The 25,907-nt window shown below is 43.9% G+C and overlaps 1 protein-coding gene across 1 annotated transcript in view; it reads right to left on the minus strand.

Moving 5' to 3' along the window:
• Positions 1 to 315: 315 nt before the first annotated feature.
• Positions 316 to 25,907, minus strand: part of MTURN (maturin, neural progenitor differentiation regulator homolog) — a 33,157-nt gene continuing 7,565 nt past the window's right edge. Inside the window, exons 2-3 of the mRNA XM_006055660.4 lie at positions 20,392 to 20,514; positions 316 to 5,610 (exon numbers count right to left, since the gene is read on the minus strand). Of these exons, the coding sequence (XP_006055722.1) occupies positions 5,500 to 5,610; positions 20,392 to 20,514 (234 nt within the window). The 3' untranslated portion in view covers positions 316 to 5,499. The remainder of the gene's footprint in view (positions 5,611 to 20,391; positions 20,515 to 25,907) is intronic.

Here is a 25,907-nt window from a genome sequence, read left to right on the forward strand (position 1 = left end):
TTGGTGCCATAATGGATTCCTGATTAGGACAAGGGAAAAAAAAAATCTAAGGTTTGAAGGAAGAGTGGAAAATTACTAAACACCAGCTGCAGCATCAGAATAGATTAATGTTTCCAAATACATCAATTATTAACATCTGAATCGTATCAGTGGTTGTTACAATCACGTCCTCACTCGCCCACTCCCACCCCAGCCAGGCCCCAACAATAGCGACCACAGAGCTGGCAGATGATCCCCAGTTCCCGTCCCGCTTCGGATCAAGTAAGGTGTCCTTTAGGACCAAACGTGGTGGAGACGGTAAACAAGAGGCACATGTCACCAGAGATCGGAAGGCTCTTTAATAGCAAGCTTATGGTAATTACATCGTTGGATGAGATCCTCACCCACAGGGGAGTGAGGAAGGAGCAGGTGTAGACAGGGTTCAGTTTGGGGTTTACACTGCTGAAGCATCTAACGAAGGGCAACAGTTTTTGGCAACCCATTTCACAGTTCTGTAATTTACAAGAGATTTCTTCAAAAAGAAATATAAAGGCAAAGAAAGCATACACACCCTGCATGAAACATTTCTCACCTAAAAAACAAAAGCCCCAAACCGTTCCTTGCTTTTGCTTCTTATGCGGATAGCTCAGCGCTGCTCTCTTACACAAGTGAAGACTGGTTCACAGATGGTTTCAGGTTTTCCCTAGAACTGACGGTTTACTCTCGCATCTAAAACGCTGAGGAGATACAAAGCACTGCTCTGTATCTTATCTGCCTAGCTATCAGAAGGTATTTAAAGTAAAAACTGAATCTGAAGAAACAAAAACAAAAGGAAAAAACAGGCAAAGGCAGTTTTTACAAAGAACAGACCGTCAGCTTTCTCCGTGGTACTAAACAACTTGAACGCACAGTTCTCAGCAAATTAAATGTTCATTTGTGTGTGGCCTGGCGCCTGCTTTTAACTACTTGTGCCTATTCAACCATACCGTGCTTTAAATGGACTTTGTACAACATGAAATGCTCATGGGTCCTCTGTTTTTGTAATCCAAATGTGAGTGATATCCAAATGTGATATAAAAGACAACACCTTATTTAACAACCTGCCCAATGAACATGAGCTTTAGCAATATATTTTACCACAGACACCACGTTGCCACGGATACCAGTGGCTACTGGCATTCTGGCAAGTCTGAGAATTAGTCTGCATAAAATCCAGAAGACTTCAGCCTTTCACCTCATACCTGGTATCACCAAGATAACTGATTATGTCTTTATGGAAGAAGATTTGTTTTTAATGCAAAACATTTGAGGCTTCTCTGGTACTCTGGAGACTAACCAATCAGGCAACGGCATCTCTTTGGAGTTAACACTCACTAGAGGGAAGCAGGATCTGGGATCCACTTGAGTTTCAATTGTGCTCTTTCTACAATCCGGAGGAGGTGGGCTCTGCCCTCTGGCCAGCGGGGACATTTCTGATACAGACCCTTCTCTGCAGCGGACAGCGAGGTCAATTTCGGTTCTCCTGCCTGCCAGGTGATCAGAGGCCCCTCTCACATCTGACAGCACTTTGGAAACAGGCTTCTCTGGCAGGTGGTTTAATGAGGAACAGAACTCCACCAATTTGCAGGCCATCCACTGTCTCCTTGGCTGGGGTGGGGGTGGATTTTTAAAGCCACAAAGCCACCCCCAACTCAGGACTTGCCTCTCAACAGGCAAGCAGTCCCTTATCAGGAAAGCAGGCCCCTGGTGAGATAGCCAGGAAAATAGTTCTCTTGTACTTTATAGAATAACTGCCGCTTGGCTTTATTTATTTAAGGAGTCAGACCCTAACTCTGTCATTCTATTGGACACTTCACTCCTCTCCTCTTTCCACAGGTTAAGTCCTGCCTACTCTTACGTGTCTTCACTCAAACCATGGGAAATCAGGTCTGTTCCTACCACAGCTTCCCCACCTGTACATTTTTATATGCAAGATTTCTAAAATATAAATTCTGACAATGCTCTAATATCGCAGCTCCCCTGGGTCCAAACACTTTGTGCTCTCATGAACCAGAAGCAGAATTTAGAGATGTACTTGTGCTGGGGAAAGGTTTCTGCTCCTATGTGGACACTGACTGTGAGAGCAGAGAGGTTTCACTGGCAGACACTGGAAACCTTGATTCTGGCCCCAGGACACAAGGAGAATTCCTAAATAAGAGACTTTTCATGTTCTAGGCATGGGGGGGAAAGCACTATGTGCTGCTGGGAGCCTGGAAGACTTGGGTGGACACTGGGGTCTCCAGGGTGATCACAGGGATACTATGGGGTCTCACCTCCCTCCAGAATCTGTTCTTCGACTCCCCAAAGTCTCTTCAGTATGATTATTAGGCAGGGCAAGTAACTGTGTCACTGTCAGAAAAAGGTTTCTGTGATTCACTCAAACCTGGGATCCAGGTTTTGTAATGTTATCCCAGGCATGACTTCACAGTTAGCCCACAGTGATTGATAAGCAACCAACCATCCCCCTATCCACACACCCACCCACACTCACACACATGCCTGCGCATATATACACAGTCACTTCCTATTACTTCTTTCTCTCTCCCTGGATGACATGGCAACAAAGTACTCATCTTTCACTATCTCCCAGCTATTCCTCAGGTGAATTCCCCTTCTCAGTTAAACTTATTCTACTTCCAAAGACCCAGTCTGTCAGGGCACCAGGAAAACCCTTGCCTTCCACAGCAAAGCACACAAACTGGAATCAGTATGTTTTCCATGATCCTGGGGGCCCTCCTTCACCTTCTCACCCAAGGAACAGAATCTCATCAGCCCCTTAGCATTGGGGCCACAGACCACAGACCAACACAAACAAGATTCATAAGGTATTTCCTTTGCATTTCTTGAAGTTTCCTTGACTGTAGCTCTTGATACAGACACACAATAAGACAGTTAAGGAAGGGCAGTGGTTCAAGCAGGAAGGCAAACACCACCTGCTTTAGGTGAGTGAAGTGACTGGCCCAAGGTCACGGGCAGAGTCAGGACTAAATCCAGGTCTCTCTCCTAACTCCTGGGTCTCCATCCCTCCCATGGTGCCACAGCGCCTCTCCGCTCAGTGTGTTTATATGTTTGTGAGAGTCTAGCCAGGGAACCGCTTCCATAATGAGAACCACAGGCTGCTGTGTCCCTGACCAGCCAGCTGAGGCTCCACAGTGAACAAGCTCTAGTACCACCCGAACAGAGAATCCACAGCGCTGGTGGGTGTGTGCATGTGTACATGTGTGTCAGCGTGCACTGGAGCGGATACGCACAATCAGAGAAAACGAAGCTTTAGAGGAAACAATCTGATTCGCAAAGTTCTTTGGGGTTTTGTCACAAAAATAAGAAACACACAGCGATGTTCCCCCCAACCCCTGGGGGCAGAACAAAGACCAGATTTCTCCCCGGCATGGAATGGCTGAGTTTATCTCAGCTCAATTTTTATAAACAGAGAACATTTGCATAATAATACCAAAATGCATCTGGTCAAAGCCTAAACACTTTTTTTCATAAAATACATTTTATATTAATGTCCATTCCATTTTTGAACATATGTAAATTTAGATTTTTAAGCCTCGAACTACAAAATTTCCAATTTACCTCTGAATGGAGCAAGCTAGTCAAGCGTCTTCATTTTGGTGGCAGAAGTCATCCTTTCGGCCTACTGTGTGAAAATGGAGCTTATGGATCTGGGTGCTACCTATGGGGAGGTGCAATTTCAATCACCTGTGCTCAGGTACACAGCCAATCAGAACACGGGCATGAGAGCAAAGCATGGAGTCTGCTCACCCCACTGGATGAAACCTCAAGGTTTGTTTTGTTAACAGGCTACTCTGAAGGAAATTCATTTCACCTTAAGTTAACCTTTAATATGTCTTTCCAAGAAAAAAAAAATCAAGACAAAACGTGGGCACTGAAGCACGGATGGAAACCACGAAATTATTTTACCGGATGACTTAAAACTGCAGGACACCATTTTAACCACAAGCAGCTGTGCTCCTCACAGCACCAATCAATTAAACAGAAATTGTTGAGATAATCAAGTTTACACCGACATGCCTGGAAGATATACAAGACTCCCATGAGCTCTGTGGCCTCTACTGCTGCTTTCTTAATCTAAAACTTTGACAACCCAACAGGCACACATGTGCATGTTAACAACAGTTCCACCCCAGATGTTATGACTTGTCAAGTGTTGTAAAAGAGGCAGTCCACATCTTTTATTAAAACCAGAGATGCAGAAGGGTCTAAGAAAAATGAATGTTTTAAATAATTCCATGTTAGCATTGCAAAGAGTTTCCCCACTCGGTGTTTGTGGCCAAAAGGTGCCAGCAGTGTTTCCAGTTATTATCACAGTTGTTCCTGTGAGTTGTCTGACTATTTTGATCATTAAAACTTCCCCACTGAACCAAGCTAACCCATGATTTAAAAAGTCCCACCTTCATATCACTTTATGACTTCATTGCAATTGAATTCTTCAAAGCACTTGATTACAATTTTTAAATAAATTACAGAGTGGGATCTTTTTCTTGACTTTTTTTGAAAGAATAAGAGATGAATTAAGGAAGTAAAGAAGGATTCCATCATATTAAAAAAAAATTTTTTTTTATCCTGGTTTATTTTCCTTTTAAATTCATCTATGGCTTCAAAGTTTAAGTGGCACTTGGAGTCGGGATGTTTTCATAATTTAATAAGTTGCCATCTTGTTATAAAGAGAGAAGGTAAATGTTTCTTTTGGGGGTGGCTTATAAACATTTTCAAGAAATCAATAATTTATGTCATCCCATTTATATTCTCCACTTTAAAAGTAGCTTTGGAATCAGCATGTTTTAAAATAACTGAACATGCAGGTAATGTTTCTACCTAACCATGAACCAGTTGCTCTATACCCAGGTAACTCAGTAATGGCAGAACACTTCAACAAAGGCTTCTTTGCTTCTCTTACCCTCTTAATCCAAAATTAAGTCATTCTCCTTTTCTGCCCGTGTATTTGCACTTGGGCAGTTTTAATGACTAGATATTAAAACTCATGCTTTATAAGCAAAACCTTCCACTTACACACACTTAAAAGGTACATTAAAAGTGCAGACTGCATTTCTTCTCTGCCATGCTTTCCCTCAATAATGTCACCTGTGATGACTCAACGCATATCCTTAATACATTCAGAGTTCTCGACATTCGAGTCAGCAAATGTTTGTTCTCCAACATAAACTCAAGAGAGAACAGTCAGCCACAGAATGGACTCTAAATTCAAACTGGCAAAGGCTACCGAGACAACTCCATAGAGACCCACTGAAACGGGAGTAAAATTCAGGTCACTTCTGAGCAAAGCTCATCCCAGATATTGTGTGGTCATTAAAAAGGTATTTCATATTAATTTGGATGCTGGGAGTCAGACGTCCTGTTTCGAAGTGCTAATGCAAAATGCTAACCCAGGAGCTCACGACCCCACCCTAGGTACACGGGGCTCACTCTCCTTCAAAGGCGGGAGCCCTTGGAAGTCTACTGCTGACTGACCCCCATCTGGGGGTGGTCCGCTTCTGGCTCCTCCTCTTCCACGTCTGCACTGTACTCCTCAAAAGCGTCGTCATCTGCATCCGGAAGCCCCAGTAACTACAGGGGAGAGAAGAGAAGCAGCTGTGAGTGCCAAGTGGCCAAAAGGCAGGAAGACAACCAAAGGCAGCTGATACAAATTCAACAGCACTGATGACAAGGGAGGCAAGGATACACAATGGAGAAAAGACACTCTCTTCAATAAGTCGTGCTGAGAAAACTGGACAGCTCCATGTAGAAGAATGAAATTAGAACATTCTCTCACATCGTATACAAAAATAAACTCAAAACGGAGTAAAGATCTAAATGTAAGACCAGAAACCATAAAACTCCTAGAAGGAAACATAAGCATAACACTCTTTAACATAAATTGTAGCAATATTGTTTTGGATCTATCTCCTAAGGTAAAAGAAATAAAAGGAAAAACAAACAAATGGGACCTAATGGAACTTAAAAGCTTTTGCACAGCAAAGGAAACCACTGACAATACAGAAAGACAACCTACTGAATAGGAGAAATATTTGCAAATGATATGACTGATAAGGGGTTAATATTCAAAATACATGAACACCTCATACAACTCAATATCAAAAAAAAAAAAAATCAAAAAATGGGCAGAAGACCTGAGATACAGATGGCCAACAGGCAAATGAAAAGATGCTCAACACTGCTAATTATTAGAGAGATGAAAATCAAAACCACAATAATATCACTTCAAACTTCAGAATGGCTGTTACCAAAAAGTCTATAAATAGCAAATATTGGAGAGGATGTGGAGAAAAAGGACCCGTACTACACTGTTGGTGGGAATGTAAATTGGTGCAGCCACCACAGAAAACAGGATGGAGGTTCCTCAAAAAGCTCAAAATAGAACTACCATTCGACCCAGCAACTCCACTCCTGGGCATGTATCTGAAGAAAACAAAAATACTAACTCAAAAAGACACATATACCCTAATGTACACAGCAGCATTATTCACAATAGCCAAGATACGGAAGTAACCTAAATGTCCACCAACAGATGACTGGATAAGGAAGACGTGAGACACACACACACACACGCACACACGCACATGCACACACACACACACACACACTGGAGTTATTACTCAGCCATGAAAAAGAATGAAATTCTGCCACTTGCAACAACATAGATAAACCTAGAGAGTATTTTGCTTAGTGAAGTAAGTCAGAGAGAGAAAGACAAATACTCTGTTATCACTTATATGTGGAATCTAAAAAATCATATGAATGCATACAACAAAACAGAAAAAGACTCATAGAGAACAAACTTGTGGTGACCAGTAGGGAGAGGGAAGGAGAAAGGGGCAAAACAGGAGTAGGGGGTTCAGAGATACAATTACGTGTAAAGTAAATAAGCAACAAGAACATATTGTATAGCAGGGGGATTATAGTTATTGTTATGTAATAACTTAAATGGATACCTGAAACTAACAAAATGTTGTAAATAAACTATATTTCAATTAAAAAAAATTCAACAGCACTTAACAGGACTCAGTACAGCAGCTATGGATACCTCATGGAAGTCAACTCCCTTTGTAATTATTTTCATAAACTTATTTGATGGAAATGTCAATTGCTCAGTGGATTGGTGCTCACAGGGCTAGTAGGTTTTATCAGAGAGTCTAGAGAGTCTCTACTTTTAACTATCATCCACATATAATATTTACGCACACACACATATCTGGGCTGTCAGCAGCAGTACAATGAACAGTGCTGACTACCCCATCAAGATGTTAATATCTATTCCCCTCTATATCTTCTCCTATAAAAATGCATGATGTATTATTCGTAACACACATGTAAAAACACAGAAACTACTAAAACATTCAACAAAATGGTTAAAATAAATTATGGTGCATCCATAAAATGGAATCTTATATATCCACTTAGAGTAATATTTTTGAATTATCTAATGATATAAGAAAATGTACTGGACTTCCCTGGTGGTCCAGTGATTAAGAATCCACCTGCCAATGCAGGGGACACTGGTTCGATCCCTTGTCTGGGGAGATTCCACATGCCTCAGGGCAACGAAGTCCGCAGGCCACAACCGCCGAGCCCGTGCTCTAGAGCCCGGTCCCACAGAAGAAGCCACCACAATGAGAAGCCCACATACTGCAACCAGAGAAAGCCCAGGCACAGCAATGAAGACCCAGCACGGCCAAAAATAAATAAAAATAATTTTTAAAAAATGTTCTCATGTGCATAAAAAGATGATGAAAATTACATTTTCATTATGATACAATTTTTTTTAAGTATATACAAATGCAAAGAAAAAAAGACTTCAATGAAATAAGCCCAAATTTTAAGAGCAGTCTTTTAGGCAATGTGATTATGGATAACTTTTTTTCCTTTTGATCTTTCTGTATTTTCCAAATGCTCTATAATTATCATCAGGGAAATTCACAATACACAGTACACATTTTCTTGAAGCACTGGCTGGTCCTGGGTTAGAAACTGTGAGTGCCCCTTGCTGGGTCGGTTCAATATGGATGAATGCTCTGGTGTGGGCAGGAAGCCATGGCTGTGGGCATCTTGGCCTTGTCTTGTGATCCAGGGCTGCCAATACTCAACTCTTTGATGAACCTTTCTCACATGTGGCCCCTTGATTGATCATTTTCAGGCAAGGATAAACCATTTTCAGGCCACTTCACTGAATGGCCCTATGAGCCAAACACTAAATGCATTAGAACAAAGCAAGATGGACTGTTCCGTTGACTCTGTACTGCCTCCCAGCACCCTGCCATCCGCCCCCTTGCCATTCCCTCTCAAAGACTTCAAGGAGGAAAGGGTAAGCAGAGTCCTGACCAAAGTAACACCTTTACCCTGAAGTTCTCAGACCACAACTCTTTACAGGTCTCAGAGAGCCCTCTGAACATACTTGGGACAAAAATCATCTGCCGGGCATCATGGATCATATGATGCACAAGGTCTGCCAAGGCACCACAGCCAACTGCAGACATGAGCTCAGAAGGCTGCAGCTGTCTCAGAGACACTGCTGACTGCGGAGAAGGGCAGGGAGGGTACATCTTGTCTCCACAGTGTGCATCTATCTTGTATGTGCTGGGGAAAGAGAGAAGCCCCTTTCTCCTACCACTGTCTCCCTTCTGTATCTTAGTGGATGGAATAAAAGGTAAAGCTGCACTCCAAGGAGGGAAAAAAAGATGGTTGGTTACAATGAACACAGTTGACTAATATTTCGGTGTTCAGTTTCAAGAGCTGCTGGATGACACAGCAAGGTGAGAGTATCGAATGAACGGTACCACTGAAGTAGCTGATAAAACATAAACATTGTCACTGTGACCAAGAACTTCAGAGTCACCAAAATGCTAAAAGAAGACTCATGAATTCAATAAGAAATGTAACTTCTCATTGTACTGAAGGGATGCTCCTTGAAAGAGGAATGGTCACTGGATTCCTTTTCAGTTAGCAAATCTGACTGGCTGCCTGGAGCCTTGGGTTCAGAACGATTCTGAGGCTCAGTGGGGAAGATCCTGTTCAGTCAGCAATGGCTGTCACAGGCACAGAAAGTGCAGCTGAGGCAGGCATCTATATATTGGCCATCTTGTCCTAAAGTGACATGCCATTGATTAGCCTCTGTCATTATACTTTACATAATTCACATGGACCCCAACTGTAGGTATCCCTTAATACTCACCCTCTCCTCAGCTTACGTTGGCTTGTAGAAGAGGTTCCAGCAAGCCAAGCATGAAACCCTACCCCTCTCCTCTGCCCAGCTTCCCACCTTATCTTGTGTGTGAATCCAAAGCACAAAGGTCTAGGTCCAGAGCATCAGCCACACTGGGAAGCCCTTCTCTTTGGCAGGAAACATTCAGATGCTAATTTGAGAGCTCAACATCCCTATCCTTGGGCTTCCAGGAGTGCTAGTGGTAAAGAACTCGACTGCCAATGCAGGAGACATAAGAGACACGGGTTCAATCCCTGGGTAGGGAAGATCCCTTGGAGGAAGGCATGGCAACCCACTCTGGTATTCTTGCCTGGAGAATCCCATGGATAGAGGAGCCTGGTGGGCTGCAGTCCATAGGGTTTGCAAAGTGTCAGACATGCCTGAACCAACTTAGCACGCATGCATGTACCCCCATCCTTACATATAGAGAGAAAAGAAGTAGCTGTCAATGGCTGTCAGAACATTTCAGGTACCTTAGTAAAGGGTCTGCAGATTCATTGAGAGGTTCTGTGGAAAAGGCACTGGACCTGGCAGCTGGAAGCCAGGGTTCTGGTTGGGGGAACCCACCTTTGCTGAGCCTCAGCGTCCTTCTCTGTAAAGGACAGCTGCTCTACTCCAGAGAAACTATGGAGATTAAATGAGAAAATGAATGTGGCCATGGTCTGCAAACCATAGAGCCTCATATGAATCATCTGGTTACAAAGACTGTCTGTTTCTCATTTTAAAGCACAGCCAGTTCAGTGATTCAAGGGGACTAACGATGCATGAGTAGCCTATCTCCACCCCCTGCTTCTTCTCTCTTCTGCTGGGCTTGCTTCTAGACCCCCTCATGGCTAATCAGTCCTAGGAAGTATGATGAGAACTAAGAAACTCAGTTCTATCAGCCTCTTCATTTGATTCCCAGGCTTCCATTCCAATGAACCAACCGATTCTGTCGTACTTCAGATTCAATCTAAGAGTTAATATTGGTTAGGCTACTGTGATAGGTACAGTATAAGCAGCTTTCTGTACATGAATTCCATTCGTCTTCATAATAATCCTATGTGGTAGGTATTATCTCTCCTTTACAAAGAGACGTTGAGTAAATTTGCCCAGTGTTACCCAGGAAGCGTCAGAGGAGGATTCAAAACCAGGCCACTGGGTTGTAGACTTCACATAGTTAACCACCAGGCTACCCGGGAGATTCCCTTCCAGCTGTCCATGCCATTTCTATAGCTGGTGGCTTCAGTTTTTCAACTGGGTAATAAACATTAAAAAATTCAATATGCAGTGTTAGCATCAACATTTATGAGTATGTACAATTTGGAAGCATGCAGAGGAGAACGAAAAAAGCATAAGAGCAAGAAAGGACACCATACAGAATGTAATAATCTAGCATTCCCACCTCTGCCTTCACTCTCATCTATGGTAGATAAGTCTAACTTCTGGGTTACCAGAGGTGGGGGTTGGGTGGGGAGGGAGAACTGGATGAAAACAATCACAAAGTACAAACTTTCAGTTATAAGTTATTAATAAATACTAGGGATGTAATGTACATCATGGTAAATATAATTAAACATTGCTGCATGCTATATAAGAAAGTTGTTAAAAGAGTAAATCCTAAGAGTTCTCACTACAAGAAAGAAAGGTTTTATTTTCTATTTCATTTTGTATCTATATAAGATGATGGATATTCATGAAACTTACTGTGATAATTATTTTTCATGATGTATGTCAAACCACTATGCTGTACACCATAAACTTATACAATGCTTTATGTCAATTACATCCCAATAAAACGGGGTGGGAAAAGAATAGATTGAAGAGCCAGACTGGAAAAAAAATAAATTTAATTACTGCATCCAAAATTTTAACAGTCAAGAAGACATATCAGAAACAGGAGTATAAACATATTGGGAAGAATCCTGAGTCCTTGCTTTAACTGCACCCACACATTCTTACAAGGAAAAAGACAGGCCAAGAAATCCTGTCAAGTATATTTAAATTACTCCTGATAGAATCACTCACTTTTATTTTAGTAAAATTTTTTCACTTTCCTGGAAAAAAATCTTTATGATTGCTCTGGACAACAATGATAACATTCCCAGGGTCTTGCTCCTTCGGAACTTTCTCTGAACACATAGGGACTACTGGAGTCCACCCATCCTAACAGGGTTGTACCTAATGGGCAGAGATGCCAATCCTTGAGAACTAAAGCTCTTTGGACCCATGAGAGTATCGGTTATCTGCAAAACTAACTCCAGGTCTTTATAAAGGTGGTATAAAGTTTCGTCTAGTCAAGGCTATGGTTTTTCCTGTGGTCATGTATGGATGTGAGAGTTGGACCGTGAAGAAGGCTGAGCGCCGAAGAATTGATGCTTTTGAACTGTGGTGTTGGAGAAGACTCTTGTGAGTCCCTTGGACTGTAAGGAGATCCAACCAGTCCATTCTGAAGGAGATCAGCCCTGGGATTTCTTTGGAAGGAATGATGCTAAAGCTGAAACTCCAGTACTTTGGCCACCTCATGCAAAGAGTTGACTCATTGGAAAAGACTCTGATGCTGGGAGGGATTGGGGGCAGGAGGAGAAGGGGACAACAGAGGATGAGATGGCTGGATGGCATCACTGACTCGATGGATGTGAGTCTGAGTGAACTCCGGGAGTTAGTGATGGACAGGGAGGCCTGGCGTGCTGCGATTCATGGGGTCGCAAAGAGTCAGACATGACTGAGCGACTGATCTGATCTGATCTAATAAACTAGCTGAGGCTGAAATCAGTTGGCATTTAGCATCTGCTATCTCTGAAGGTGGCACTCAAGCACGCAGACTATAGTGTCTTTATAAAAGGAGACAGTATCTAGGCCTTGGAGTGCATGGTCAACCAGCTAGGCATCTGGGGCTTCCAGGAAGAGCCCTGTGGCTTTTGAGGTCCCTGTAAGCTCCTTACAGAGGACTTTTTGAAGCAGCATTTCTCATACTTTGCTGTGTACATGACTCACCTTGGGATCTACCTAAAAGGGAGACTATGATTCAGTGGGTCTCAGGTGGGACCCGAGATTCTGCTTTGCTAACAAGCTCCCAGGTGGTGGGGATGCTGCTGATCCAGAAACCACAGTCTGAGTACTGAGACTCTAAAGCATTTGGGAAATTTGTCACTGTTTATCTTAAGCCCGGAGAAGAGAGTGGCAGAGGATGAGATGGTTGGATGGCATCACTGATTCAATGGACATGAACTTGGGCAGACTCCAGGAGATAGTGAAGTGAAGGACAGGGAAGCCAGGCGTGCTGCAGTCCATGGGGTCAAAAAGACACTACTTAGCCACTGAACAAAAACAACGACCTTAAGCCATGAGGCTGGGGCTACCAATAAACCTCTGATGGGATCCTGGTCAGTCTGTCTTCTTCATAATAGGAAAAGTAAATAGAGGTTAAGTGGCAAGAGTGATGTAAGATCCAAATAGGCAAGAGCAATAGGTACTCTCTTACTTTAGGGGCATCATACCCTAAATGACAAGGGTTTGAATGTTCAAAACATGAGCAAACAACAAATGCCATGATAAACTTAAATTGTCAGTGTTCAATGTGGTTTTCTTCTGGATGTGGTTGGCTGTTTTGTGTTTGTTTTTCTTATCAATATTTTTTGAAGTATAGTTGATTTATAATGTTGTTAATTCAATGTGTCTTTATTAAAACCCACATTTGTGCATAATCTTTCCTATCAGACTTTATGACCCACTGGGGTAGCTTCCCACAGGTGGATTCTTTCTCTTCTTCCAGACGCTCGAGCAGACTAGAAGAGTAGAAGCAAGAAATGAACTTTTTCTGGGTCACAAAGGGTTTTCCTGTGGGGTTTAATCCCTAGCTCTCCAGCCACTAGTGGCAAAAAAAATTAACAATCTTGCTCACGTCAGTAAGACAGAATTAAGGAATTTTTCTTGTGGAAATGTCTCTGCGTCTCAAAAGAGAAAAAAACGTGGAGTACATAGCAACCCCAGGGAGAGGACGAAGGTTAATCTGAGTGAGAAAACCTGGAAAAGCACGGGCTCTCACTCAATGAAGGGCCATGAAAGCAACATCAGCCAAAACAGCACAGAGAATCGTCATGGCAACAGGTGCCTCATGACCCTAACATCCACAGTGCTGGTAAGAGGAGGGAGAATAGCACTCCAGGAGAAGAGAGTAAGGCTTTGAGAGAGCTGAAAGGGCAAAGATGAGGTTTGGTTTTACAGCTAACTTGGAAATGGTGAGCTCTCCCTTCTCTTGTGAACGGTTCTCTAACCAGGGGGGAGACTGTCAATCACTACTAAATAAAAGATACAAAAACATGGAGGGGATAAAAAGGAACAGTATGGTCAATATTACTTAGACCCATAACCACTCTTTCATTGACTAGCTCACTCATGTGATAACCAGCGACCATCAATTCAGGACCATTTAAACAAGAAAAATGCAGGACTCCAACAATTCTCCAACTCACATTTATCGAGGCTAGTGACAGGCGTCTCTGAAGCCATTACTGGTCTCAGGACACAGAGAAACCCATCTGCTCACAAACTGCAGTGACAGCCTGCGTGGTGTTGTCACTGCACACATGTACCATTTGAATATGACAATCTGGCAGGAAGGGGGAAAACTAGGTAGAAGCTAGGACACCCCTGGAGTGTAGCAGAGTATGGGTAAGTCCAGGAGGGAGGCTGCCCTGCTCCATCCATGGAGTCACATATCCACCTAATATGCATTTCCTAACAGCGGTTATGAGCTGGAAAGGGAGCTGTAGTTATTGTTTAGTCACTAACTCATGTCCTGTTCTTTGCAACCCCATAGACTGTAAGCTGCCAGGCTCCTCTGTCCATGTGATTTCCCAGGCAAAAATACTGGAGTGGGTTGCCATTTCCTTCTTCAGGGGATCTTCCTGACCCAGAGACTGAACCCGTGTCTCTTGCATTGGCAGGCAGATTCTGTACTGCCGAGCCACCAGGGAAGCCCCTGGAAATGGAGACTAACCTTGATAAGGCGGCTGGGCTTTGACAGCCCTGTGTGTGTTCTGATTCTGAAGCTCTCCATGCATCCATAAGACAGTGAAACATGTATGACCCCCATTTTAAAGATGGGAACACTAAGGCTGAACAACCTGCTAGAGGCCACACAGGCTAGGAGCTGGCCAGGCCGGGGCTGAGCCACCATGCCCCATGTAGGAACATCTCTAAGGTTCTCTCAGTAAAGGAGCCAAGGCAGGCCTTCCTGGTCTTTATTCTTGGCCAGCCCTCCTCCCCTGCTGACCCAATCCAGATCTTGCCCTTTCTTCAAGTCTCACCTCCCCGGGAAGCCCCTGCCCGTACATCATTCCTCGATGAGCCCACTCACATCTGAGATTCCCAGTCCTCTGGACACATTGTGGACAAAACAACATTTAAAAAAAAAAATCACAACATAATTCCTGATCATAAATGGTTTTTGTAACATCATGGAAAATTTAGAAAATCTAGAAAAGAAAATAAGTATCATTCATAGCCTTGTCATCAGAGGCTCTTTGGTCCTGTGTCCCTCTGCAGGAGAGGAGCATCTGGTCGTCCCTCTTGTAGCACAAGCCTCCACCCCAGTGAGCTGCATGGATGAAGTACTGAAAGGATGATTATTATTTTGCCAAAATCAATGTTGATAAACTTTTGGCTATAATACCTCAACACTACCCCTTGAAAATCCTTTACCTTAGCCAGATGATTCTGTTAAGTGTGTGCCGAAATGACTTAGCAAATGGTTTTCTCTCTCCACCAAAAACCTAAGAGTCCCAAGAAAGTTTTCACTACTGAGCTCACTTCTCAACAGTATTTTGCCAAGTGTCCCCATCCCATCCATGTCAATGTCAGCCTTTAATTAGCGCTTCTCATGTGTGCTGCACTGCACTAAGTCCCCAACAAAAATCGTGTCGTTTAATCTTCACAGCAACCCTAGGGTAACTATCGTCATTTGTTTCCTAATTTTAACAAATGAGGAAACTGAGAAACAGCAAGGTCAAGTAATTTAGCTGAGGTCACACAGCCAGCAAGTGGCAGACCTGGGATTTGAATCCAGGTAGCCTGCCCCCCAGAGCATGGGTTCTTCATCACTGTAGTAACCTGATTCTGCATAACTAGGTCAAGGGACCACAACCATCATGCTGCGGTCGGTGCCTGTTCACTGACATCCTCTCGGAAAACACTTCCCCAAAGAACCAGCAGAGTGAGCAAGGAGACGGAATGGAACTCCCTCCCTCCATCTGCATAGTGTCAGGCAGTGTCTGGACCGAAATCAGTGCTTAGTCACGTAACCTGGACCTTCTTTGTACTTTTCTGGGCTGCCTCTCCTCCCAGAAAGCCAGCTCCTAGAGCACAGGACTAGGCACTGTGCCCTGTCTCCTACAGGAGCTTCCCAGGTGGCGCGGTGGTAAAGAAACCACCTGCCAACACAGGAGACACAAGAGACAAAGAGATGTGAGTTCTATCCCTGGGTCAGGAAGATGCTCTGGAGAAGGAAATGGCAACCTGCTCCAGTATTCTTGCCTAGAAAATCCCATGGACAGAGGAGCCTGGTGGGCTACAGCCCATGGAGTCGAAAAGAGTCAGACACGACTGAGCGCACACGCCTGTCTCTTACTCACCAATAGCAGATGATCCTGCATTTTGTTAATTATGTTATGTAGAGACAGAGGAAAAAGAGGAAGGTAAGATGGTGAATAAGAAAAAGAATACTTATTTTTTCTTGTCAAATCCAACAACAGATTTCTCTGGTAGGGCACGGACTCTGTGAGATTGGTTGTTTGGCAAGGGAGGGGCAGGGAGGCAAACAGAAAGCAGGGAGAAGCACAGCGTCTAGGAAACGGGAAGGTCTAAAGGTAAAGTGTGCTACGTAGCACGCTGAGCCTCTCGGGCGGGGTGCTCGGGAGGGCCAGGAGATAACTCCATTCAGGCAGGCAGGCATGTGTGGGCTTCAGCAAAGTGAACTGACTCTGCTTGACAGCTGCCCCCAAAGGCAGCAGAAAGCTGTCAATAGAAAGGTCCACAGGATAGGGGCTGGCAATGGGCCTGTGAAGGGAAAACAAGGATTCAAAGCCATGAGTGAGGCTGTTCTAAGAGGAAGGTGAAAATATTCCTCCTGTGGTTCCCCAACTATTAAAAAAAAAAAAAAGCAGCTGCACAATTGGATCAGATTATCAAAAATTTTCAGGCAAATGATAGACTCAAGTTCACCGGCTTGATAACCTTGTAGCATTTGGGTACGTGTTACTTCAACAAATACTACAAGCTATGACAGCAACAAGACCCTTTCCTGAGTCATAATCTAAGCCTCCTTTATATAAAACAGATAAACAGCAGTGGGGAGAAAGGCACTCTTCTGTGGAGAGGGAGAGGGTGAAGCTTCCCCCTGATCTCCAGAAGTCCTTCACCCAGGTCTGTAACACTCCCCTCTCATCCGATCTAGAGCACATCCTAACTGAGAGAAACCTAAGCCTGTGTGTATTTCACCCTCAGCAGCCCTGAGAAGGCACTTCCCTGAAGACAAAAAACTCAGCTGGAGCGCCCAGCACACAAAAGCTTCCCTAGCAAAGGGGGCCTCGTACCAGGCAAAGGCCCCACTTTGGGAGAACCATCCTGCCCTCTTTGGCAGAAGGCTCCACTTGAGAAATGAACTCAGGAAGCCCAACAGCATTAATAAAATGTGTGTCTCTGTTACACAAAGCAGCTTGATCTGAAAGAAAGTACTCAACCAAGTCAATCGCTTTTAGCTAAATATCTGGATTTTTTTGGACTGCATTTGTTTCCCCTTTACATACGGCTGCCTGGTTGCTTAAGCACAGCCATAGGCTTGATAAAGCAAGATGGCAAAAGGGGCTCTGGTGGGAGCTCACCTTCCCCAGTGAAGCACATTCTGCCGGTAACCTGTTGCTAGCCACCACAGATGAGAACCAGGTGGCCAGCTCATGAGTGGACCCTCTGTGGAAACCAGCTGCAAAGTGAGTATCATGTGCTAATCAGATATTTGGCGGGGGGGGGGGGGTAAGATTTACAGGAATCCATTTTTTTTTCTTTAACTTTTGCCTGCTTTGATGTCTCTACTCGGATGTCTAACAGGCATTTCAAACACTGACAAGTCCACATCTGAAGTCTTGGTGGTCTCACCCCCTAAGTTTCTTCCTGCGACTGTCCCCTTTTCAGTAAACGAATGCCATTCCCTTCAGTGAGTCGATGAGGAACTCTGGAGTCATCCTCATCTTCCTTTTGGCTGACAGTGACAGCCTCTTTACGGGGCTCCTGTACCCCCTCTCCCCCTCACAGCCTGCTCTCTGCTAGGTGGATCTCTCTGGTGCTCAAGCCCTTCAGAGGCTCCCCAGGTCAAGTCCTTCTGTGACCCGCAAGCCCTGGAAATTCCTCAGATTCATCTCTCACTCCTCCAGCCTTCCCCCTTCACTTGGGCCACACCAGCCTCCCCTTGTTCCCTGAGCCCTGACTTTCTCTCCCCCTGTGGTTGTATCTGCTGTTCTCCCTACCTGGAAAGCTCTTCCTGTGGATCCCCTCATGGCCCACATCTCACTTCAGTTTCACTTAAGTAGCCTTCTCAGGGAAGCATTGCCTGCTCCCCTAATCTAAACTGTCAGGGCCTCAGACACTCCTCACCCCCTTTCCCTGACTCGTGTTGTTTTCTCCTTGGCGCTTGTCACTAACACGTTATGTGTTGTCCTCATTTATCTTGTCTCCCTGACACTAGAATACAAGCCCCGTGAGATCTAAGATTTTCATCTGTCTGGTTCAAGTGCTAGGGACAGAGCAGTAAAGAGTGTCAAGTGCTTACTGGGTGCTCAGTAAATACAAATTGAATGGATCAAAGTGGGATAGACCAGTATCTGTAAGTCAAAAATCTATTTTGGATGAGTCAAACAGGCTTAGAAAATGAATAAACAACAAAAAGAATTGGTTGGACAAATGATACTCATCAGACAGAGTGACAAAGGCCATTTAAAATTCCTTTTCTTATAATGGTGGATTAAGTGATACTGGTCAGGACCAACTCTTCCATAGAGAACTAAAAATGCTGGATTCAATATGAAAAATGCCTTCTTAATTATATTGAGAATTAGTACCCATAGAGGTAAGCCTATCATAAAAAGCTGCTTTTGTCCTGAGGACATCTCATCTACTGTTCTCAAAAAAACTATGGCCTGCTTGGCCTACTCTAAGAGCTAGGGAGACCAAAGTCAACAAAGGAGCTTCTGTGACAAACCAACCTCACTTTAGGCTAGGACCCCAAAAGTCTATGCTATGGTCTGAATATTTATGTTCTCCCCTCCAAAGTCATATGCTAAAATCCTAACCCTCCAGGTGATGATATTAGAAGGTGGACCCTTAAGGAGGTGATCAGATCATGTAGGTGGAGCCCTCATAAATGACCAAGTGCCCTTCTAAAAGAGGCTCTTGGCTTCTCTCTCTCTCCTTCCACCATATGAGGGTCAATGAAAAGATGGCTGCTTGTCTAGGAAGTGAGCCCTCACGAGATACCAACTCTGCTTGCACGCTGGTCTTGGATTTCTAGCCTCTAGAACAATGAAAAATAAATTCTTGTTTATAAGCTACCTAGTGTTTTGTTATAAAAGCCTGAACAGACTGAGTCTGCTCTCAGAACAAGAAGAAACCAGGCCTGCAAACCTGGCTTTGCGTCACCTGGAGAGTTCTAAGAACTACAAGTCTTAAATTGTTTGAAGGTGGTCTCCAACTGAATCCTCTCTGGAGCAAAGTACCATTATCTTAGGCCTCAATTTATCCTGAAATATAAATTTTCAAATGCAAATATACAAATTTTCAAGCACACAGAGATAATCCAACACACACACAAACAAGATACCAGGAGGGGGACCCAGTGAAAACAAAAGATGACAAAACAGACTTGAAAATTTTGAAACACTGGAATATCCCAAAGTCTCTTATGCAGCTTAAACCTATCATGTTCAGAGAAACAAAAAACAAGTTTGAAGATTCCAAGAAAGAAATAGATATTAGGGGTTTCCCTGGTGGGTCATGTGTCAGTGGTAAAGAATCCCCCTGCCAATGTAGGAGACACGGATTCAATACCTCATCAGGGAAGATCCCACAGGCCTCAGAGCAACTAAGCCCATGTGGGATTGAGCCTGTGCTCTAGAGCTCAGGAACCACAACTACTGAACCCATGTGCTGCAAATACTAAAGCCCGTACACACTAGAGCCTGTGCTCCACAACAAGAGAGACCACCACAATGGGAAGCCTGAGCTAGCCTAGTTCTTCCCACAACTAGAGGAATAGCCCCTGCTTACTGAAACTAGAGAAAAGCCAGAGCAGCAACAAAGACCCAGCACGCCAAAAATAAAATTATAAAAAAGGAAGTAGATACTATATTAAAAGATTTGGGAAAAAAAAAAAAAAGGAAATTCTAGAGCAAATAACATTGAAACTGTAGAGTGCTTACAGTGGGCAGGGAACTGAACTTGGGGGAAATGTCACATAATCTGACTTTGTCTTCCAATAAAGAGAGAGAAGCAGTTTATAAAATAGGGGTGAGTATTCATTTCACATGCTTTTCAGCTAGAATGAAACAAACTGTCAGCTAACCACAAACATCCAGATTCCTAAATCCTAAGGAGGCTGGGGGGCGGGGGGTGGGGTGGGGGAAGCAAGCTCTCTACAAGAGACTTTATCAAAAGAGAAAAGAACAACTATCCAGTTTCTTCACCTCTATATCCATCCACATGAAGGTACATCCTTTATACCGCCTTCTGGCAATTTTCTATTACAAGAGAACCTCCATAGCACTTGCAAGCATTTTGGTGTTAAGTCTACTGGATGAGAACCGGAATACTCAGTTGTCTCATAAAAGACTGTGTGCTTCCCACCCAATCAGAGATTCTTAACTCAAGGGATGCTAGAAATAACCATCATCCCCGCAACAAACAGCTGTGTCACATCCCGTTTCCCCCTCCCTCTCCGCCTTCAGCCTCCCTCCACGAACTGCTATCTTTAAGCCACAGGGCAGACAAGAGAAAAACAATTAGTCATTCCAGGTTTTGCCCACTTTCCCCACAATCCGTGTTATTCAGAGCACAGTCACTGGAGACAATAAGACGGCTTTGGAAGCCAAGCAGGCACCTACAGGTCTGAAAGACTTGAAGACTTTTTCCAAGACTTCATGGAGCGTCTTCTTGCCGCAGGAGGAGATGTAATCCTGTGCTAGCTGCAAGAAAGGCAGGCAGTCTTCACTCTCACTCCACACGTGCTGCGTGCCCACCGGTAAGGGAAAGGAGAAAACAAAGACACACAGTTATACTCAGTCTGAAAGACACAAAAACCAAGATTTTTTTTTTTTCAGTTATATGAATTTGAAGAAGGCCTCCATTCCAGAGTAAAAATCCATATAGTTATTCTTGATTTGTATCGAAGGCAGAAAATGAATACCCTGCAGAAACCCTCCAAGCTCCTGGTCCATAATCTTACCTGCTCAATTTTCCATCAGATCTGCCCATACATAGTAAAAGGGCAGGGGGATCAATATTCCCCTACCCATGATTTCCAATGTCCCTCTCCTGATGCTGGCAAAGTGAAAGTGAAGTTGCTCAGTCGTGCCCGACTCTTTGCAACCCCATGGACAGTAGCCTGCATCAAGCTCCTCCGTCCATGGGATTTTCAAGGCAAGAGTACTGGGTTGGGTTGCCATTTAGGGTGGCTCACGATACTGGATGCTTGGGGCTGGTGCACTGGGACGACCCAGAGGGATGGAATAGGGAGGGAGGAGGGAGGAGGGTTCAGGATGGGGAACACATGTATACCTGTGGCGGATTCATTTTGATATTTGGCAAAACTAATACAATTATGTAAAGTTTAAAAATAAAATAAAATTAAAAAAAAATAAAATGGGAGGGAGGAGAAACCAAGAGCTTGCATAATCCTTACCACTGCCTTCAGCAATGGCTGAAGGATTAAGTAGGCAGAGTTTGTAACTGCTTACTCGGAAACATCCTTTACCCAGATGAGTCTGAGAGTGGGGACGATGGTCAATTTACTTCAAACTGAAATGAATTTAGGAGGACACATGGAAAACTCATCCCTACTCACCAGGAAACAAAGGCTCTCTGAAATCTCACCTTTCCTTAAAATGCTTTACGAGGACATCGTAGGGCTTCCCTGGAGGCACAATGGTAAAGAATCTACCTGCCAATGAAGGAGATGTGGGTTCAATTCCTGTGTCAGGAAGATCCCACATGCTGTGGAGCAGTGCCACAACTAATAAGCCTATCTTCCAGAGCCCAGGAGCTGCAACTCTTGACCCCATGTGCAGCAACTACCAAAGCCCCTGCGCCTAGAGCCTGTGCTCTGCAACAGGAGAAGCCTGTGCAACTAGAGAGCAGCCCCCACTTGCCTCAGCTAGAGAAAAGCCCATGTAACAATGAAGACCCAGCAAAGCCAAAAAAAAAAGAAAAAGAAATAAAGTAAAAATTATTTTATACATATATGCTGCTACTGCTGCTGCTGCTAAGTCAATTCAGTCATGTCCGATTCTGTATGACCCCATAGACGGCAGCCCACCAGGCTCCACCGTCCCTGGGATTCTCCAGGCAAGAACACTGGAGTGGGTTGCCATTTCCTTCTCCAATGCAGGAAAGTGAAAAGTGAAAGTGAAGTCGCTCAGTCGTGTCCGACTCTTAGCAACCCCATGGACTGCAGCCTACCAGGCTCCTCCATCCATGGGATTTTCCAGGCAAGAGTACTGAAGTGGGATGCCATTGCCTTCTCCGATATAGATATATATATATATATATTCATATATATATATATTCATATATATATATAAAAGAGGGCAACATACCCAAGCAACACTTTGCGATGTTAACATGCACCAGGAGGAAACTGATTTTGGCTTTATTTTTTCTTAGACTAGACAAGTTTTTGTTTTTTTTTTTTTTTTTTCCCACATGAGGATATCCATTTTAGCACATCTTTAAGACTTGGCTAGTTTCTCCCATAAATGTTCAAGGATCTGGAATAAGCCCAAGAAACTGGTTTGAGAGATGAAGATGCAGAAGCCCCCTGCTCTGCATATCTGTGCAACAGGATGGGGGAAGGGGTTATTGAAGACCAGGATAACATCAGGGTGTCAGTCAGGTACCAAGCATTGCTGTTTACAGGGGCCAGATCAATGACAGCTCAACACTGGTGAAAAAAGTGTAGAGGAGAGGAAGATGTTTGGCAGCTGAGAGCAAGGAACAGGTACTGGGCAGCAAGGGACAGATCAATTTGGAGAAATGGTCCATGTCAAGCACATACTTACCCCTGCTATTAATACAAATGATTAGAGCATCACCCCCAGAAAGTCATATGCCCAACATGCAATAAACAGATTTCCCCTTCTTCCTTTTCACTGCAGGATCCTCAGGAACTGGAAAGAACTGAAAAGGCTGCTCAGATTCAAGAGAGAATAACGTGCTAATATGCCATCTTTACAGCCCAATTATCTGTGTTTCACAGATATGAAAGTCCAATTCTGATGCATGCTGCTCTATTTCCAGCAGACTTCCAGAGTAGCTTCCTCCTTGACCTAATAAAGATACCTTCTAGATTCTCTAACTTTAGACAACAGCTCAAACATGATTCCCTATTAAGTGGAGGCCCTTAAAGTTGTCGAGTCACTGAAATGCCAGTCATGTAATAGTCTCTTGCATTGTACAAAAAGCATAATAGTACAAAGTGCCTTTAAATCCATTATTGCACTTGATTCTTCATGGGGATTCAGCAAGAACAATAAAGTTCACTTTAATACAAGTTTGGCTCAACACCTATTTTCAAACTCAAATTTTAAAAAGTTATGGCATATTTCAAATTCTTATCCAAGTCAGAGATGGGATTAACACCTAGCACCACACAATGGAAAATCTTAAGCCTGCCTTCTTCCCTAGACTTGTTATGAAGATTACAGAGAAAGTAAAAAGTTGATTAAGTATCTAGTACAGTGCCTGGCTGGCAGATAGTACATAGCTTTTCAATAAATGGTGGCTATAAGTCCCCTATTTCCCTTTTTGCATTTGCAGGAGGATGGTGTGGGGGATTTCCACCTGCAGTAACGCTAAATCAGATAGCCTATGTGACTTCACTGAGAACACTATCCAAGGCAACTTGGGTTAGAATTAATTCAGAAGCAGGTGTATCTATGAAAACCTTGTAGTTTTTACAAATATAGCCTATTTTTTAACTATCTTTTTTTTTAAAAAGTATTTTAAGTTATAAATTAAGGAAATAAATTAAGAAAAGTATATCACCCAAAGCGTTAGTCACTCAGTCGTGTCCAACTCTTTGCAATCCCATTGACTGTAGCCCATCAGGCAACTCTGTCCATGGGATTCTTCAGCCAAGAATAGTGGAGTGGGTTGCCATTTCCTTCTCCAATATCACTCAAACTGTAACAGAATCACAGTGTATCCGCCACCGCCTGGCAATCAGTTTCTTCAGTTTAAGTGTTTCTAGGGCATCTACAGCCTCATGAAGAGGAGGTTCACGCCACCATTTTCATTACTCCACTTTTGGAGTTGTTGATTTATGAATACACTGGAGAAGAAAGACTTGCATACATGTCTGCTAAGTCACTTCAGTCATGTCTGACTCTTATGTGACACCATGGACTGCAGCCCACCAGGCTCCTCTGTCCATGGGATTCTTTAGGCAAGAATACTGGAGTGGGCTGCCACGTCCTCCTCCAGGGGATCTTCCTGAGCCGGGGGTGGAACCTGCGTCTCCTGCAGCTCCTGCATTGCAGGTGGATTCTTCACCGCTGAGTCACCAGGGAAGCCCTAGAGGAGACAGACTTAACACCTGTGAAAGGACTTTCTGTCCATTCTCCCTAAATTTCCTTGACGTGGCTTTCTAACTTATCCCGAATTGCCAGCAGTGCTGGTTTTCTTGTTTTAGAAAAGTTTTAACTGAATCCCTGCCCATATGATAACCTGACGGAGCAGGGGGTTTGGAATGAGACAAACCCAGATGTACACAGCCGCTTATAAGACATCACTTGCTAAATGCTAATTATTTCATATCCATTGTATCGCATAACAAAAGGAATTCAGTTTTATTGACTGAAACTGCCCCCTTCTAAGACTAATCATGGCAGTCAGCGAAAATCCACAGAATACAAGGTGAGATGAACCAAAAAATAAGTCTGTAGTTGGGGGAAAAAAGACAAAGGGAAAACAACAGAAAAATCATATAAAAACCAGTGAGATCAGGACAGCAGTGCCAGGGAAACAAGCCTGGCACATGCCATGGATGGAACACAGATTGGCTCCCACTGCTTTGCAGAGGCCTATGCAAAGAAAGATAAGCAACCAGTGACCTGACACAGTGCCCACATACAAAACAAACCGACTCTTCAGAACTAACAGGAATGGGACTAGGGGCAGGAGCGCTGTAGTTGTTCAGGCACTAAGTCGTGTCCGACTCTTTTCGACCTCATGGACTATAGCCCACCAGGCTCCTCTATCCCTGGAATTCCCTAGGCAAGAATACCTGAGTGGGTTGCCATTTCCTTCTCCAGGGGCAGGAGGGTTACTCTTAGAAAATTAGAGAGGCCTATTCCCAAACCAGGGGAGGGCAGAGAGAGTATCTGGTGGCTGGGCTAAAGCACCTGAAAGCAAGATCTGGGGTCTAGCCTTGTACAAGGACAAATGGGAACTTGACCCAGAGTCCGGCACCACAGGGCATGGCCACAAGGCCTTTCACTTGGAAAATATCTTAAGCATGAGAAACCAAACACCCACTCTGGCCATAAAAAAACTATAGCAAGGGGTCAGAGAACCTGTGGCTCTGAACAATGTTAACTCCTTGGCAAATATACATCTGGGAACAGAATGTACTGAACTTACAATCTGGTAGTTAGAGCTAAGGCAGATCACAGACATGGACTGTTACAATATTAGAAATGCCAAGAAAAGGCTTCACAAAGGAGGGGAAAGAGGTGGTTCTTATGCGTTAAAGTGCATCTCAGTCACCTGTGCTGTGCTGTGCTTAGTCACTTCTGACTCTTTACGGCCCCATGGACTGTAGCCCACCAGGTTCCTCTATCCATAGGATTCTTCAGGCAACAATACGGGAGTGGGTTGTCATGCCCTCCTCCAGGGGATCTTCCCGACCCAGGGATAGAACCCAGGTCTCCCCCTTTGCAGGCAGATTCTTTACCGTCTGAGCCACCAGGGAAGCCCTCTCAGTCACCTGAAGTGAAGTGAAGTCAAGTCACTCAGTTGTGTCTGACTCTTTGCGACCCCATGGACTGTAGCCTACTATGCTCCTCTGTCCGTGGGATTTTCCAGGCAAGAGTACTGGAGTGGGTTGCCATTTCCTTCTCCATCAGTCACCTGGAGGCTTATCAAAACACCATCGCTGGATCCCACACAGGAGTTTCTGACACTACATTTCCAACAAGTTCCAGGTGATGCTTATGTTGCTGGTTCTGGGACCACCATTTGAGGACAGAATAGAACTGTGACTAACCACATATCTGAGGATGGGCATTACATTACATTACTTTGCTGACAAAGGTCCATCTAGTCAAAGCTATGGTTTTTCCAGTAGTCACGAATGGATGTGTGAGCTGGAACATAAATAGGGCTGAACACTGAAGAACTGATG

Source organism: Bubalus bubalis, chromosome 8, assembly GCF_019923935.1.
Source record: "Bubalus bubalis isolate 160015118507 breed Murrah chromosome 8, NDDB_SH_1, whole genome shotgun sequence".
Lineage (NCBI taxonomy): Eukaryota > Metazoa > Chordata > Mammalia > Artiodactyla > Bovidae > Bubalus > Bubalus bubalis.